Below are 19064 nucleotides of genomic sequence, written 5' to 3' on the forward strand. Positions count from 1 at the left end.
TTTTTGGAAGGAGTCAAAAATGGTTACTTCGCTGATAGTACCTACCAGGTAACATGTTAGTCAGTTCAACGATGTCTTAAGTACAGTTAAAATTTCTAAGGGTGCTTCTCAAACTGAAATTGATAAGAGTAAAAATGTTTTTTTTTTTACACAGTTCTGAGTAGTAAATAAAAGTATTGCCCTTCAATTAGTGATTTTTTTGTGAAATGGGCAACATGCCTATATCAGATAGGATATCAGGTAGCCTAACGAATCTAAAGATTTTATGTCAGGTCTGAGCTGGTCTGTGCAGACTTTCTTTAAAGGCACTGATGGAGACTGTTCCAGAAAGTCTTATTCTAACATAGGTGTGTGCAAGTGCTGTTCTCCAGCAGCTTGAGCAGAGCTCTCTTGAGGCTGTGTGCTTCTAGCCTGCTCCCTTCTCTTCTGCCAAATCCTTTAGGCTTACGTTACTGAAATTCCTGGAAAGGTACACGACAACGTGAGACTCTTACAGTCTTAAGTAGTGTTTCATAAAAATCCCCTTTTCTGCTTTTATTAAAGGAAGAGATGTTTCAAAAATACCGTTAATGTACCAGCGTAAATAAGTGCCGATGTTGGCAAGAGCCTGTGAACCTGGGAAACTAGACAGAGCTAATACAGAATATATAGACACATCTCAGTTGTGTTAGTAGAAGGATTACCTCTGATGCACACAGATTAAATAGTGCTGGGACTGGGATGGCACTTGCAGTGGTAATGGCAGAGATAGTACATGGACTGGAAAGAGTCTCACGCCCCTGCCTTTCTTAAAAAGCAATTCCTAAACATGAGACTAATGCTGGTGGGTTTTCAAAATGTCTTCTTGAAAGTAATTGTTCAGATACTTTGACATGGAGATGTCAGTTTTTTCTAGTATTTGGCTTTTATTTGAATTGCATTGCAGCATCAAATGTTATCAAAAGTGTATACTTTGTGTCTGGCTGGGAGTAGGGCTTGGAAATCCTTTGTAACATTGAGATATTTTTATTACAATTGCTTAAGCATATCAAAAGCCTAGTGTTTGAAATGCTATAGTCTACAGACTTGTACTGAATCCAAAGTGTGTTTTGTAACTTGCAATTTTTCTCAGTTACTTGTTAAAACCTGTTCGCTCTGATTATACATTAATTGTGGTGCGGCTTTTAAGGTTATGAAGGGCTACTTTCTAGAGATTAGTACTTTACACCACTTGAAAGCTGAGACTCACTGCTGTGGGATGTCACATGTAAAGCAGATCTTGAGGGTTTAACTGCTAAATCGAGTCAGAATTTTTATATTTACATTGTATTTCTCTGGTGTTCTTCAGTTGTAGGCATGCACACTTGGTTTTGCTTGGCTTTTGGGGTTTTTGTTTTGTTCCAGTTCGGGTTTGCACTTGAATAATTGATTTGTCTGCTCTTCACTCTTGGTGTCTCCTCCTTGTTCTGTGAATATTGTATAAAATGGCCACGTGCTTAGTTGTTTGTATTTTTGCTTTGGTCAGAAGAATGAGTTACTGTGTGCTGGGGGCTGTTTAAAATATGCTGACAAGATGAAGTGCTAAACCCATTTGATGGAATCACTGTTTGGAGAGTCAGTTTCTGAGTGATGGTAGTTGGTTACACTGGGGCATTTAAAGGACAACTCAGCCATCAGTTGCACTTATTTGCTTATTTACTATTTTTTTCGAAATCATTGTGGAACTTGGATGACCTTTTCCAAACTGCCTCTCAAGTAATTAAGGTTATTGAGTGCTCCATTTTGCTGTTTATCTACCTTATCTCGGCCTACAGTAAGTACTTTGGAGGCAAAGATGATGTCCTTTATGTATTTATGTAGCGTTTTAGCATAACGAGACCCCAATGATTGCTTTTAAGTATTACTGTAATAAAAATATGTAAGGTTTATCTGCAATTAGAAAGTAAATAAAGGAGGTGAACAAGAGAAACAGTCAGAAATCCTTTGGTTTACATCATTAAAAAAAGTTCCCCCACATTTTCACATTGAGAGGGTACTGTCAACCTTCAGCATTTCTTATGTCGCAAATTGTTAGGATTATTTATAACATTTTTAATCACATTTATTGTTGGGCTCATTGTAAACCACTTACCAGAAGGCAAGGTATTACCAGCATTGCCACTCTGCTTGATACCATTCAAAGAGAGACAACGTGATACTGGGTCAGACCAAAGATAGTGTAGGTGGTATCCTGTCACCAGTGGTGGTCAATAGCAAATGCCTCGAGAGGAGCAGAAAAAAGCAACACAGAAGCATAGTGATACCTCCCCAAAATACTTCTTCCAGCCTTTAATGATTGACAGCTTAGAGAGATCCAAAGCCAGGGGTGATGGTGTCTTATTTAACAGATACTCGTGAATTTTCCTGCTATGAAGTATCTCTGTTGGTTTTTGAGCCCATGTAAACTTTTAGTGTCCTAATATCTTGAATGATGCTATGGTTACAGTTAAAATAATCAGGAATTAAAGCATATCTGAAACAAGTTTACCTGAATTAAATTTGAGCTCCTTTTGCATATGCCATTTGATAATTTTAGATCACTTTTTCCATACAGAAGTCATATTTGATTAGTGCATGTGATAGTACTTAGGGATTCCACCAATGTTGTTTAGTGCCTGAAGGCTGTTTTTTGTTAGATGCGAAAGGATGGTAGCAAATTACACACTCAGCTAAAGGAAAATAGATGTGAGAATTGACTGTGCTTATTCCTGTGTGATGCTGAGCCAAGTGATTTAAACCCAAAAATGTGTATGTAGCTCCTGTTTACTTAAAGCTTCTCTTGCACCTAGCTATAAGTGCCGTCAGTGGTGACAGAAACTGTGAAACCCAAACATTTCTGCCAGTTATTTCTTTCTCCCCCCTGCCATTAAAAATACCCAGAAGCTGCTGCCCTGAGCCTGTATAGTCTGTTGAGAATTATGTAGTGAAGAATCTTTGTCAGTAACATGAACGGTGGGATTGAGTGCACCCTCAGCAAGTTTGCTGACAACATAGAATCATAGAATGCTTAGGGTTGGAAGGGACCTTAAAGATCATCTAGTTCCAACCCCCCTGCCATGCACAGAGACACCCTCCACTACACCAGGTTGCCCAAAGCCTCATCCAACTTGGCCTTGAACACTTCCAGGGATGGGGCATCCACAACTTCTCTAGGCAACCTGTACAAGTGCCTGGAATGAAGCTGTGTGGTGTGGTTGACACGCTGGAGGGAAGGGATGACATCCAGAGGGACCTTGACAGGCTGGAGAGGTGGTCTGTGCAAACATCATGAAGTTCAACAAGGCCAAGTGTCAGGTCCTGCACATGGATGAGGGCAATCCCAAGCACAAGTACGGACTGGGCATAGAACAGATTGAGAGCAGCCCTGAGGAGAAGGACTTTGGGGTGTTGGTTGATGAGAAACTCAGCATGAACTGACAGCTTAGGTGTTTAGAGACAGGACAAGGGACAATGGCTTTAAACTGAAAGAGGGTAGGTTTTAATTAGGTATAAGAAAGAAATTTTTTACAATGAGGATGGGGAAACATTGAACAGGTTGCCCAGAGGAGTTGTGGATGCCCCATCCCTGGAGGTGTCCAAGGCCAGATTGGATGAGGCTTTAAGCAGCCTGGTCAAAGGAAGGTGTCCCTGCCCATGGCAGGAGGGTTGGAACAAGATGATCTTTAAGGTCCCTTCCAACCAGAACCATTCTATGAAGAAATGCGTTCTCACTTATGTACTTATGTACGTTCTCACTTATGTACTGTCCTTGTGGAAGTGCATTAAAGGAAAGTTTCATGGGCAGCAATTGATTATGATGTTGCCTAAGCTTCAAGAATGTAATTTTGAAAACATAGTATTTTTTTCCTGATGAGTGGGGGTGGTGGTAGATGTATCAGCTCTGTACACAAACTACAGATGCACCTGTTTCTTCAAGAATGTGTACATCAGGGACTGTTACGTGCAATCTATTAGTTTAAATTCCTGAACCTGCTTCAAACCAGATTAACTCCTGTTGTATCCAAATTTCATCTCTTAAAGTCTTTGAGATAAGTTTATAGTAAATAGCAGCTTTCAATACTTAACGTGCTTTTGAACCAGGTATTAGTAATCTACCTAAACCTGCCAGTGAGTAATACAAAATGCCCTCTAGTGAAGGGAGAGGCACCATTGGGACCATTTCTGATTGGACTTTGGATAAAAGGAATAAATTGTCTGAGCTGCTGCAGGCAATATGGTGTGAATCTAGCATTAAAATTTTGCCAGTTGTGAATGTACATATTTGACAGCAGACCCGATTATACAACACTTGGATTGTCTGTAGATCACATTTGTTTCATTTTTTGGTGTTTCAATAAAAAGAAATCAGGTGTTGATTACAGATGTGTTGGAACATTTGAAATTCAGTGTAAGCACTTTGATACACTGAACTGCATGCAGTGAAATCAGCAATTTTTTGTTAAAGGCACAGAGTTCTTATGACACAGAACTGCATAAAGCTGCTAAATGCACGTTTGATTTAATCTACTTTAGAGCAGTTAACATATGTTAATGTGTTCAAAGATGAAGCTCTAACTGAAAAATCATCATCAGGAGAAATAAGACAGTAATTCTTAAATACTAGCTCAAAACTCAGTGTTGAAGATTAACAGATACAGAATCTGCCATTTTCAAGCTACCGAAACAGTTTTTGTCTTAGAAATATAATTGATTTTGTTGGCAGATAATGCAACAAAACTTAAAATGCAAGCTTCCTGGTAGTTTTCCAGGAGCCGTAATCAGTAATGGGACACCATTTGTAGCTGTTAAAACACTCAAAGAAGCAACAATTCCTGCTTTAGAGTATATGTAGTCCAAGTCTATCATACTGGTTATAATAAATATCGTGGGGAATCAGGGAAGGTGCACTGGTAGAACAGCAAAAAGGACATGGATTTAATGTAGACCAGCACTAACTGAAGTTAAACTCTTAAAGAACTTCTATAAATGGCCTTAGTGTCCTTAGGGTCTGGCTCTTTCTTTTAGTATGCTGTATGAATATTGTAACATTTATGTTTGCCTGAGCAGCACTGATGTATTTATTGTCATGCAGTCACTATCTTGAGAACAGAACCCCATATAAAATGGTGGGAGTTAATCCCATGAGCCTATTCTGTCCTTCAGCAATGTCCACGTCCAGCTTGTTGAAATATTGCACTAAGCAGAAACATGCTTTGGCTCGTATCAGGATTCTTTGTTTTCCCTTCTGACTTTCCAGAAATCCCAGGAATTTCAGCCTTGCCTGGCATTTCAGGTCGTGACTCCACAAATTGTGTGTGTCTTCTGTGAGGGATTTTGCTGATTATTGCAGTTCATTCACCTACCAGCACGATCACATTTGATGGGTTCAGACCTTTGCAGTATTGCAAATTAGAGCCTTGAACGATGAATCAAAGGGGCAGAGGGAGATCAAATGCTCGCTGTCTTGGCCAGTACAAGACTGGTGTGTAGCAGATGTAAAGCTAGCAGGAAGCAGTTTCAAAGTAAATAAAAAGAGGTGGTTCTGCACTCAAAATGTAATTAAGCTATGAAATTCCTCACCAGAAAATGTGGATATGAAGGTGGTATTTGCTAAAGGCTTACATGACCTTAGAGGAGACCAAAGAGATATATGAAAGAAAATCCACCAAAGGGTACTAAGATTGAGAAGACATCTGATTGAAGAGAACCCAAGCCACAAAAGCCTGGTGGACACGGGGATGCATAGCCAGTAGGAGAATCATACAGGGCTGCTCTGTCCTTCAGCTTCTTCATGAATATCCACTTTTGGACACTTTACTGGAGTCAAGATGCTGAGCAAAGCAGACGTTTTAGTCTGATCCAGTGCTATTACTCTCAGGCTCTGCTTTCCCCTCCCTGCCTCTTTTTTTTGAGGGTGAAAGCAATGAAGACAAAGGCAAGAGCAGCTTTTCTAAGGTTGTGTGTAGTCATTTACTTCTGCCTTTGCTAACTGCAGCTGCAAGAGCTCTGGAGGCTGCAGCACTGTAGGACCTGAGCTTTCTGTATGCTTGAGCCTGGAAACAGTCTAGCAGAGCTCATTCCTGAGCTATAAGGCTTTTCCAGCCCCAGCATCTTGCCAACAGCTGTGGTGTTAACGGGAGCAGGAACAGCGTGTAGCTGTGCTACAGCGTATTGTCTTACTCATGTGGTTTGACTTAGGATTTCTGCACCGTACTCTGTGGGGAAACCCTAAAATAATCATCTGTGCATAGCAGAAAAAGTCTTACAGAGGTGGACTTTTATCATATGAGAAGGCATAAAATAGCCTACATGTTAGATTTCCGCCCTGTTGGGAAAGAACGTCATTTGCTGTTCATTTTAGAAAATGTGTTGGCAATATCACAAGACCTGGTAATGCTGCAGGCCTTAGATAAAGTTAGTATTGATAAGACTCCTAACCCAAGAGTACCTTTTCCTCTGTTTAGCTGATTCTTGTCAACCTGGTTTGCAGGACCTTTAATTTGTCACCTTGAGATTACCCATTTCAGCATTGAGAAAATGTACTCCTTTATCCCTAATAGTTGCCAAAGGCTTTATTTAAGTAGTAGAGAGGCAATAAATGACTGGGTTTGGTGTTACAGTTGCTTGTTCTATTTACGTTTTTTGATGCTTAGCCTGTTCATTGCTAGTTTGTTTGCGTAATTTTTTCTTCCTAATTGAGAGAGTTTGTACCCACCTCTGACCTGTTCTTTTTTTTCTTCATCTGTTCACTATGGTACAAAATCAAGAACCTCCTTTGAGATAACAAGCAGCTTTCTGTGGAGCTGCAGCAGTAGCTTGAGGTTTTCTGTTAACAAATTTTTAAAAAATTGACTCTCTCAATTCCTCTGACGTCTGCTGCAGAAAATTACCTTTCTGAAACCTCACATATGAAAAGCCAAAATAGATTTTATTTTTTAATCTAGTAATTTCAGGGTAATTAGATATAACTTGTGTTGTACAACCTCTGTGTTGGCACCTGTACCTTCTCCATGAACCCACGGTCCCCAGGTGACGGTCACTGTCAGAGTCCTTTGGCCCTCCTCTTCATGCCCTGGTGCCCAGGTATTGCAGACTTTCACACCAGTGCCCTGACCAGACACCCCCTTACCCAGGGTGCAAAATCTCCCTTCAGGAAATGGGAGCAAGAAAACCTTTTAATGTCCAGAAAGATTGTGGGTTTCATGAACTCCGTAAACAGAGGTTATGTCTCCAAAAGTCACACCACCAGTAAACAAAGCAATACTGTAGTCATTTTTAGCATTGTCAGGAGAAGTTACAGACCTTCAGGATGGCTCGATTTTTAACAGTCATCTTCTACCTACTTGATTTTGAAACCTTAACACGTTGAACTTGCATATCATCATGCCCTAACAGGGTTTTAAATGAGTAGCTGCTGTTTACGGCTATAATTACTGTGCCAGTTTTGTGAACGTTTTTGTTTCTGAAGTAGCAGAGAAGTATTCTTTTCTGAAGCTTAAAATGAACAAACATGGTGTTAAATGATAATGGCAATGATATTAAACTGTAACCAGTGCAGATAGAAACAGCTTTTTGGGAAACTGTTGCTTTAGCTCTCTGTGGTACTCCTACTACACACATTTTTATGAAAAGAAATAAACTATCTGGTTCTACAAGATATTATGCAATTTCTTTCAGAAAGAAAGGCAACTGCACTTTCTTTTTCTGAGTGCTTGCTCATCCGCATTCCTCAAGTGTCATCATACACCTCTCTCCTACCTTCCCCAGCTCTTGCCATGCTTCTCATTTTCTGGCATTTTATTGTGAATTATATTGATTTATAGAGGCAGTGTTTTGAGACAATGTTCTGTGTGATATACCGGTACATCGGACTTACAGAATGTCTATTTCAAAAGTAGTTCAAAACCATAATGTTAATTTTCTGATCTTAAATTTCTTGTACCTTGTTGATTGCTTTTGTTTCAACCTAGTAAATTATGCAAGCCTGTCTCTCCATGTGAAAATATCTTTAGTTTTTTAATTAGTAGTTGCTTTCCTGTTAATCTAAGATTTTTCTGCTCTGTGTTGCAGGCCAGGAGACAAAATTAAGGTTAGGCAATAGTTAGCTAACAAAAATGAAATCATACTACCCTGAGAAAATAATAATTTTGTCGTAGGCCCAAGTTAACTCGACCCCTTCATCCCTAATCGTGATTCATTAGTCAATAGAATTAGGGCAACATGACCCTTCTACCCAAATGGATTCATGGATGAGGCACAGATGAGGCACTGTTGTTATTAAATTGCAGTATTTGTTGCCTGCCCTTATTCTGCTTGTATACTAATGGGGAGAGAAGGAGGAAGATAATTTTCTGAAGCTGTTCCTGTCTTATTGAGTGGAAACCTTGTAATGCTTTTAAGTAAAAGGTGAAAATAACAATGCCATTGATTGCTGCAAATGGTGATGTATTTTTTTTTCGCCGTTAGGATCTAAAGAAACATTAACTGCCATAGAGAAGTGACCAGTTGTCACTTACATAGCTGTAATAGGTATGAATGCAAAAACACAATTAAAAATAAGACATGAGTGTTTGAAAATGTCAATAGTGCAATTGTGATGCTGTGAAACACTGGTTACTGAGTGAGCAAGTACTGAAGGTGTGGCATTAGAGCCATAATTTGACCTTGTTGCACAGCCTGTGTATTTCACAGCATCAAGACTACCTCCAAGAAACCACATCTGGCTCTAGAAGTCATTGGGCAGTAAGTGGCTGGAGACCGAGGAAATACCTCAAGGGAGCATCATCGTGTATGTTTTTCTCTGGTTCTTATGTTCTTTCCTAGGCATCTGCTTTTGGCCTCTGTCTTTACTGATTTCTCCTATTGAATCAGGCTGCTGCCCAGCCTTAACAAAGCCCCACAGCCCTCCTGGTGAAAGGGAGGAGTATAGTGAAAGAAAAACGAAAAGTAGTTGTATGATGTGAGGGTCAAAGTATCAAAAATGGGGATTCTCCCTAGAGATGTGAAGGATCAAGGGATGGAAACAGTTCACAGGGGACACTGGGCTAGACAGACCGCAGTCTGACGTAGCACAGCCACTCTTAGGTTTTGTCCTTATGTGGAAATAAACCCAATAGTTGGTACCTATGCCAGCGTACTGCCAAGTGTGATAAAAGACCCTTTGGCTTCTCCTCCACCTGTGGAAAACATGGGCATACAAGCATGGGAGGAAGCAATACAATGGGTATTTTGGTCAATTTGGCACCAATATATATATTTTTTCATGAGCAGTCATTCAGGGAACATACAGGGTCAAGGATATTCTCTTTGTAGTGTATGAGAGTCAGACCTGCCTTCAGATCCCTCTGTCCTTTCTGCTTGGTGGTCTTTTTTCTCACCCAAAAAGATGGATGAAGAGGGAAGAGGAGCTGACTGAGTGTGAGAGCAGGTTAAGTGCCTCCTTGAGGAAGAGGTAGGAGGTTTCTTTTTAGTCCTACTCTAGCCGTTGAAGATCATCAGAGAAGTTACAGAAATTGCTGTTTCTTCCTCATACTTGTAGGACTGTCTGATAAGTTCATTGTGATCCAACTCTAAATGAGAGAAAGATGAATAGAAATACTTTGCATGCACATCGTACTCAAAGTAATGTTGTAAGAACAACTGTTAGTATTTCTGACTTAAGCACTTGATTTTGCAGCTTTCTGCTTGTCATAGTAGTATTAAATATGCAATTTCCAACCTTAAAGAAAAGACGGAAAAGGTAAATGGTATATAACTTAGTACCTTTTCTGGCACGGACTACAGTGGTGGAACAGAAGCATCTACCTGAGTGACTGAATGTATGCAAAATATATTTATGTTATATTGCATATATTTGTGGAGTAAAAAGGAAACATTATGCACAGTATGGAAGTTTTATGTAGTCTTTTTTTTCTTGTACCGAAGCAAGACACTTCCCCACCCTGGTTTGAAAAATTATTCAGGTTTATAACTAGTTTGAAACATCTTGATTGTAGCTGATAGGGTGTGATTCCGTGGAGTTATGGATTTGTTCAGTGTGAACAGGGAAGAAAATGATTTCGTCATCCTCATCTTTCTGTTTCTGCTGTATGCAGTCAAGCAGCTGAGTGACGTGCCTTCGATCAGAGATGGCATGTAAAAGTTTCAAACTCTGACTCTTCTAGAAATGCATGAGTGCTCATGAAAATGAGAAAAGAAGACAAGATTGAAGTTGGTGTTACAATGGATGACTTCACATGTATGGCATAGATGCCGATGTTATATACACAGAAATAAAAAAAAATATGCAGTGAAAAGTGTTTACATTAAATCATTAAGTTTTAAATTATAAAAAACAAAGCAACACAGGAATGTATTTTTACTAATGATTAGCGATGTACATTTTTCACTTTGAAAAAAAAAAAAAAAGGAGTTTCAAGTCCTCTTTCATAGGTTAAGAGGGAATTAGATACTCCAAACCAAAGGCCTGGCAAATAAAAGCTTTCCAGTTAGTCTTTTAAGAATAGCTATAGACTATTCTTAGAAGATGTTTCAGATGGTTTGAATTTTATCTGTGATTATCAGTTTGTGAATAGCTTATATTCCAAAAGTATTTTCTAAAACAAATGCAGAACCATCAAATTCTCTACTGCTTTTTCATGAGTAAATTCATTCCATGATGAAAAACTGTTACCTAAAGTGCCAACATTTTCTTGATACTGGACATACTAAGAGCCCAACTGAAAGGCAAGCAGCCACATAAAAGTGTGTTAATTGTTTGACATCAAAATTGATTTTTGCTATTCTTCTTTTTTCTTTTCAATTGCAATGCCATTTTAAATCTCAATCAAAGATCTATTACAAGTGAAGGTTATAACCAAAAGCTTTTAAGTGAAAATGGGTGATTTGACATCCTAGGAGCAACAGCCTCCTCCAGACTTAGTGCTTATCCAGGCTGTGTATTGGACAGCACGGAGAGCATGCTTCTTTAAAACTGGTAGATTAGTTATGGACCTTTTTTAGACTGTCTTGTCACTCTTTCTTGCTCATGTAGAGAATTGTATCCACAAGGGGCTTTTCATGTAATTCTTCTGTGTGATGGTGTTTCTAGTTCTTGTCCTAGAAGATCAACAGGGGATTTCTTGAAGGAGAGCTTTCGTATTTACTTTTCACAGAAGTCCTAGAGATTCTTCTATGTACAAGGATAGTGGTTAATGAGGATTTTTTTTGGTTAAGCTATCCATTTGAAAATAATTTGGAAGGGGGAAAGAAGAGAGGATGACACAGTGATGAGAGTTCCATCTGGGATGGCCTAGCAGTATGTAAAAGAATTGTGGTTTACTGTGTATCTTTTGCTTGTAGATAGTTAATGCATTTGGACAAACTCGGAGAAGTTTTGGGATACATCAACAGCTCTTTGGCTTGTATGCCTGAAATGTAGAGTGATCTGATTTTTAAACAGTTCAGTTTGGAAAAGTTCCACTTAGAACCACATCTTTTATCATCTGTAGGTCTGTAACATGGGGACTGGATAGAAAAGTTTGTCATTTCTAGACAGTGAGTTCATTCTGATGGAGTATTCTAGGGAGGTTGGGTTCCCCCATGTGATAAAATAATATTGGAATATGTTTCAGTCACTGCTGCCTGGTCTGAAGATGTAGAGTCCCTCTCAATTCATCTCTGGCAAGGGACCTAGTTAACAACACCTGTTGTATGTTACAAGTGAAACAGTTTCACGCTGAAGGATAAGCGGACCTTGCATTTGCATTCCCAGTCACTACTACTAAGGATGGATTTGTTCCCTCTAAGATCTGAAAGAAAACTGCTCTCAGCCTGTCTTGTGTTAGCTGTTTTCCTCGGTCGTAACTTCTAGTATGGATTGTACTGCATTTTGTTGACATTCGTAGTATTTTTTTCCTATTCAAAGTTGATGTTTTGAGAAAGTTGAGAAACTACTTGGTTGTTTTTTCTTTCTTTAATAGCATTTTACTTGAATTCATATGGGCTGTGAATGATTGTTGGGTTCAATGATGGGCAAAGCTTAAACTTAGAGTTAGTACAGCTTCTTTTTCTCATTTCTGATGATTTTTCAGTCTGCTCTTGCGGAGTGACTGGTTTGTAATGCTTGTGGTTAAATTAGTTACAGTTCTTCCATAGAAGCTGTTAAAACTTTGTGTAACATATAAATGAAAAGGTTTGATAAATAGTGGAGATGAGGAGAAAGAAGGTATTTATTCTGTTTCTTAGAGTGATGCATTTTAAATGCCAGCAGGTGATCTATTCAAAACTAATAGTACTAGTTGCTTTTAGTAAGCCATTGTGCAAAGGCTCTGGTAATTGCCTGTCCTTATGGGCACAAATGATTAATAGGAAATAGTGACTTTAATGTTGTAAGATGTCATTACTGGAAACCTGTTACATGAAACTTTATGTCAAATATTTTTATTAGCCATGCAATATGTATATAACTATATATATATAAAATTTAACATTCTGTGCAGATTCAACTCATTTCCCATAATAGAGCATCCCCCCCAGCATTATTTTGTTGGTTTACATGTTTTTGGCAATTGTTATTAATGTAGTAACACGGCTATAAATTTGGTTTTAAGTGAGTTGAGAAATCGTTTAACTTTAAAATCAAGTTAATTTTAAACCTTCTTGCAGTCTCGTTTTTTGCAAATTCAGTACAACAGATTAGCATAAACACTAATGAACATTCAAAATCATTTATTCCAGTTAAAATCCATTTTGAATTTGATATAAGCAAAGCATATTTTAAGCCTGCTTGTTATATGAAAATACTCTCACTGCTGTTCAGCAGAGCAGTTAGGTGTATGCATATTAGTCATACAAGTACACAAAAATTCAGCTAGACCCTCCAGTTGACAGACAGCATCGAGAAAACATATTACAAATAGCATAAAGCATTCAGTCTGTGTTTACAATGTTTAGCTGGTATTTTTTTATTCAATTCAGGCATAAAATTTTCATTCAGCTGAAGTAAGCCAGAGATGGATGTCGTTATGAGATTTACATACCATTAGCTCACATCAGTTGATGAGCAGCCGAGCTCTGTGGTACCAGGCTAGTTAGAGACATTATTTGTGATGCCAGGAGGCTGCAGGACAAGGAGGTTTACTGGCTGCATGCTCGTTTCCTTTGCTTTTGTGATTACTTGATAAAATGAAGTGCATCGCTGTGAACAATTGACCCTTTTGAACAATCCAGGCTGGTCAGCAGTCTAAATCCACATTTTAAAGCCATCATTATAGCCTCAAACTTAAGAGTTTCCAGGGTGCAGACAAAGGTGTTGTCCTCCTTCAGTACCAGTCGTGTACCGTTTTCAGACTTTATGAAGTACTTGAATTGAATAATATTTGAAGATACTGAGAACTCCTCCGGAAATCCGTCCAGCCTGCTTTTGGACACCAGTACAATTCTGGATTTTATTTTTGCGATGAAATCAGGAGCATTACAAAAGATTCTAAGTCCTTGTGAACGGTCGTGGCTGTCAGTTATTTCCAGGAAAGTAGTTTCTCGAGATGCTAGCTGTTCCTTCTCCCACCTTGATTTCACTGCATCTGAGAGTACCTTAAGCTGGAAAAAATCTGCTTCTTGTGCCAAAAGTTGATTTTCTCGAAACCCTTCTGGTAGAAGAAGTTCTCCATTTCGTAGGAAGTTGAGAATGTGTCTGAAAAGGAGTCCATCTCTGTCTATGAAGTAATGACCATCTGCATCGAATGGGCACATTATTTTTCCGTTTATGATCCCTTCCAGAAAAGAATCTGGATACTTGGTTAGTGTCTGTTTTTGTGTGATATATAGATAGCCACCAACATTCAGAGTAATCAGAGACGTTTTATAGTCTCTGTCTTGCTCAGAGCCATCGGAGTTGCTGTGGTTTTCTTCGCATTCCTTTTCTCTTCTGTTTATTTTTCTCTCCATTATCGAAGCTAGGACAAAAAGCCTGCTATCTTGCTTTGTTCTTGTCAGCTTGCAGAGAGATTTTTTTTGTTTTTAAAAAAAGCACCTTTATTCAGCTCCAGCACGATGTCAGAATGGAAATGCTGCTAGCATTGCTCCGACCGTCGGCTCGGGTTTGCAGTAGGTGGCGTATCAGCTGTGTATGCAGGGAGGTATCAGGAATATGACTGTAAAGGAGAATTTGCATTTAACTGTGTAAGGGAAGAAGGGTATAAAAGCTGTTTGTCTCTTTCTTTCCTTTAAGTCTGAGAAGTTTACATAGTTTTGGGGGTTATTCATAGAAATCCGTACTACTATTCTAAATGACACCTTATTTTTAATACTTTAAGATGTATTTGTAGTATCAGCTGGCCAAATCCTGTTTAGTGCAAATGGTGTTACATAGATAGCTTCATTTATGTTTCAAGGATTTTAGTTTTCACAAAGTGTTTTTTCATATTTTTTTGGTACCAATTACAGTACCTGATGCATACAGCAGGACAACACTGAAAGGAGAAGCATCATGTCTCTACAAGGGGGGTGTCATCTATGGGGTGCGTGTACATACATATTCCTCATTTATAGGACACGTGCACAGTGGTAAGCTGTTCTTGCAGAAGATACTCTGGAAGTGATGCTGAGGACTTGTTGGTCTGAGCGTTTTAAGTTTGTGGTGAAAGCTTTCATTTGCAGTCGATGGGAGTATCTGCACCAATGCAAAAACTGCAGCCTGATCAGGTTTTGCTTTTTGCCTTTCTCCGTGTCACAGAGAAAAAACATTTTAGAGAGATTTACTGTTTCCATCAGTGATGTTTTTTTAAGTCACCAAGGCTATCTAGCATCAGTTTGTTCTTTCTCGATAGAAACAACTCAGCTGCCCTGCAGAACAAAGGGTTAGTGTGCCTACAGATAGCTTTGAACATCACATAACATTATAGCTTAGCAACACTTCGGTACGGGGAGGGGGGAAACATCGGCAGAGCACACTTGAATCAAATGGCTGTCTTCTCTCCCTGAATCTGTGCTTTGAGGCTCACTCTCCATTGCCTCTTAGATAAAGGGTTCCCCTTTAAACATTTGCAGCTTAGAGCAGGAAAAGGAAAGCCCTCCACACATCTCTGTGTGCGTTTCCTTGGGAAGCGGGTGGGAGCTGCAGCATGCATTCCCCAGCACAGGCGGGAGAAAGCACTTACCTTGGGCTGGACCTGGAGAGAAGGTCCCATCTTTTTCAAGACGGATTTTTCACTATCCAGGTAGAGGTCTCCTGCTTTGCCCAATTAGCAGAGTCAGATTATTCTTCTGTAAATTCTTCCACTGTATTTCTAAATACTTTATTCCTACTGCTCCTGCTGGCTCTAAGGCTGTTTATCGATACTGTAGAGTCATCACTATATAATATTTTATTGATTGATAACTGAATCTAGTAGAAATAAGTGCACTTTTTTCCACTCTCTATTCTCCTTGCCAGGGTATCCCTAGCACTGATGCGCTATTTTTTCTGCTGCTGTATGTGATATATTAAGCAGACTTTATTCATTAGATTTGATTTATCAGGAATTAGTCATGATTTTAATTTTAACTCTTTGCTGCCATTGATATGCCATTAGCACAACTTCAGTTTATAATTTTCAGATTTCAACCAGTTTATAATTTTTAAACATTTGGACTTTTTTCAGCATTAACTCCTTTCATAATTATTGAGTGAATAATTGAGAAAATGAAAGAACCAATTAGTTTCAAGTATGCTTTTTTTTTTTCTCTATTACAGGAGACTTCCATTCAAATTTAGTTTATTGTCAAGTGATGGAAAATTCAGTTAATGTGCTTAGATCGTGCATAGCTTCATTGTTGAACCATCTTAGTGAATGTTAAACCCTAAGAGAATGATTTCTGTGGTGCTTTCATCTTACACAGTGATCTTGAAATACTTTGAAGCTGAACTAGGAACGTCCTGGCACAAGTAAGTAGGGATTTCCAAGGAGAGCTGAGATTTGTAAAAGATACGAAATTTTTCACGACCAGCTAAACTGTCTGCATTTTAAGAGACAGTAGCTCACTTAGTTTTTCATGCTAATCATCTTCTGAATGTTCTAACGCTTGCAGTTAAAATTTTCCACTTTTGTGAACGAGTAAGTATTCTTTGAAAGATCATGCAAAATCATTTTAGTGGCTTGTATGATGAAATATTCAAAATTGATTTGATGTGGAAAATATACTCTGTGGAGATCATGAATATTTACATTTAAACCTTCAAGACTTGAAAAATGTAGAGCTGCTGTAAAATTTTTGTCACTACAAACCCGTGTAACTTTACTTCACTGCAGCTGACAGTCATCTGTAACACGAAAATGAAGGCTGGCACATCTTTGTGAAAATTTTCCACTTTCTGTGCTGTACTACAAGACAACTTTTCCAAATAGCCCTGGTTCTTCATATGTGCTTGGTGATACATATCATAGAATCATAGAATGGTTAGGGTTCGAAGGGGCCTTAAAGATCATCCAGTTCCAACCCCGCTGACACAGGCAGGGACACCTACCACTAGAGCAGGTTGCCCAAAGCCTCATCCAACCTGGCTTTGAAGACCTCCGGGGATGCGGCATCCACAGCTTCTCTGGTCAACTTGTTCCAGTGTTTCGCCACCCTCATTGTAAAAAATTTCTTCCTTATATCTAATCTAAATCTACTCTCTTTCAGTTTAAAGCCATTACCTCTTGTCCTATCAATATGGTATTGCAGTGCATGTAGTTTTAGTGAGGTAGGAACTATTTTAGTGGTTTCATATAGCTCAGTGTTTTCTGAAGGTGTAGCTAGAAGAATTGGATTTCCGTTTTTTCTGTATTTTTGTCCATCCTCTGGAAGATGATCTGAAAGTTTGTTTTGGTAAAGGCATGCAGGTATTTCTTGCAATCAAGACTGGAGACTTAGACAGCTCTTGCGCTCAGAGAGTCTTTGTGTTGTGTGCCAGGCACGTAATAGCTGAGATATTCCCAGTGTGTCCTGGTTCTTCTTCCTTCCCAGTGGGATTGAGACAGAGCAACTTGCTATGTGCTCTGCTATGCCATGAGCGAACTGCCTCTGTTTCTGCCCTGTACAGCTGAGGTATCCTGCTTGCCGGTGTGGGTAGCTAGCAACCCTGAAATGACTGCTGCTTCACAAATTGTTAGTGTCACCTGTTTGCTGGGATTGGCCATTCAAGGGAGGAATTGCACTGGAATCCAGCAGTCGCAAGGATATTGTTTTGGTTGCAGATTAAGTCAGAAGATATACTAAGCACTCTCACTCGCCCACACTGAAGAGAGTGGCTGTAGGAGTACTCCTCCGTTTCCCAGTTGCTCACCCTTTGGGCTGTACCAGGAGGGCAATCCCTGGAGCTTTTCCATTTCTTCTCAGTCAGACAAGCGGTCCTGGAGACAGTGAAAATGCGGTGCTGGCTGTCTATCAGTTACACAGGAAAACAAATCCAAGGAGGAGGGAGCTAGGCATCTACCTCTCATTCTATCCTACATGTTTCCCTTTGGAAAATAACCTCAGTCCTCTTCAGTTTCCATCCTCCTTTTGAACCTCCTGGTCTAGAAGCTTGAGCGTGCCATGGAGCTGAGGTTCAAAACTGGAGCACACTACAGAAAAGCTGTTGCTTTACCTAGGGTTCAGCTTACTCACATGTCCGAAGAGCATCAGCTTCACTGTGAGTCTGCTGTCAGTGAAAATGACCTGGGTTACAGAGAACAGCTACTTTTATTTATTACAGTACAAAAAGACAGGAGGAGAAATCTCAGCTATCTAAGAGGCAGAAAATTTTTGACATGTACTAGGAAGTCGTGCTAATGAAATCTGTTTGGGTTATCGAGGCAATTTGCTAGTCATTTAATGTCATAACACAGAAAACTGGCCAGGTGGTTGGGCAATTATTCCATTCAATAGTTACTATCTCACAGTTTTAGTAGCATAGACATTCTCATTCCAATAATAACTCCAGGATGTTGATTAACTAACAGCTATTGAAGACAAGCTTTACACACTAATTGAAATTGAAGATTTTTCAAATCGTCAAGTCTGAACAATTTGCATTCAAGAGTTTTAAAAGAGCTATCTAAGAAACTCTATCAACAGTTGCTGTTGATATTTTTAATAATTTAATATATAATTTAATAATAAGCACTGCAGCTCTGCAAGACTGAAAAAGAACATGCTTTGCCAGTATTTGAAAGGTGAAATGGATGGTCCAGGTATTTAAAAACAAGATTTTTTTTTCTATTAAATCTTCAAGTATGTCCCATTTTTCATCTTGTATTAGAATATATACTGTATTAGTTTCCTTCTCATTTAACTATACAAAAATTATTTGCCAGATTTCAAACTCACGAATATTAAGCAGAGAATTATCACTAAAATGTTGCTGTGATTTGGTTCTTCGTCCTATTTATTTTTAGTCAGGGATCAAGAAGGAGATAGCTAACTGATGAAGTTTGGAGATGATGCAGACTGAGAATGTAATCAATAAGGAGATACATTGCTGATGCAGAACCATTTGGGTAGTTGGTTAGGTTAACATTTTAATAAAGCCAAATATGAAGTTTATATGCCTAGGAATATACTATAGATGGGGCTTGCAGTACATATGCTTGTGGGAGGGGTAGGGCAGAGGCTCTGCCCTGCGTATCGTGCACCATCGACAACTGAACATGAGGTCATTGTTCTGTGCAGTGGTCAGTAAAAGAAATGTACTCTTGTGTTTTTGCATGCCTAAATAAGGGTGGTGTGCCAAGTGAAGACGGGACAATCCTCTTCTCTAGGTGCATTGCTGCAGGGGAAGGATGATCTGAGAAGGGCACGAGCTTCAAGTCTACCCTTTAAATGGAGGAGAGGTGCCACAAAATGCCTGTAGTCTGGAAGAGATGTAGGAGGTCTAGTGTAGGTGGGTGCTGCTCCTTGTCCAGCCATCACATGCAATAGCCTGGGAGGCTGCACAGCGGTATAAGTGGGCAGTGGGAACTACCGGGGATTCCAACTTGGATGCTGGGAAGCAACAGCCCAGCTTCTACCTGCTGAGGAGCTTGGAGGCACAGCACGCCCATAACCTGTGATTACTGCACTTTCGTCTACTTTTTCCTGCTGCCTGG

At 39.3% G+C, this 19064-nt stretch overlaps 2 protein-coding genes across 3 annotated transcripts in view; one reads left to right on the forward strand and one right to left on the reverse strand.

Annotated features, from left to right (window-relative positions):
• Positions 1-19064, forward strand: part of GTF2F2 (general transcription factor IIF subunit 2) — a 91620-nt gene that overhangs the window by 19841 nt on the left and 52715 nt on the right. The gene's annotated exons all lie outside the window — the stretch shown is intronic.
• Positions 13150-13923, reverse strand: KCTD4 (potassium channel tetramerization domain containing 4). The gene has a single exon (XM_009991919.2). The coding sequence runs from the start codon at positions 13921-13923 to the stop codon at positions 13150-13152; it is 774 nt and encodes a 257-aa protein (XP_009990221.1).

This window comes from Tauraco erythrolophus, chromosome 1 (assembly GCF_009769465.1).
Source record: "Tauraco erythrolophus isolate bTauEry1 chromosome 1, bTauEry1.pri, whole genome shotgun sequence".
NCBI classification, from domain to species: Eukaryota; Metazoa; Chordata; class Aves; order Musophagiformes; family Musophagidae; genus Tauraco; species Tauraco erythrolophus.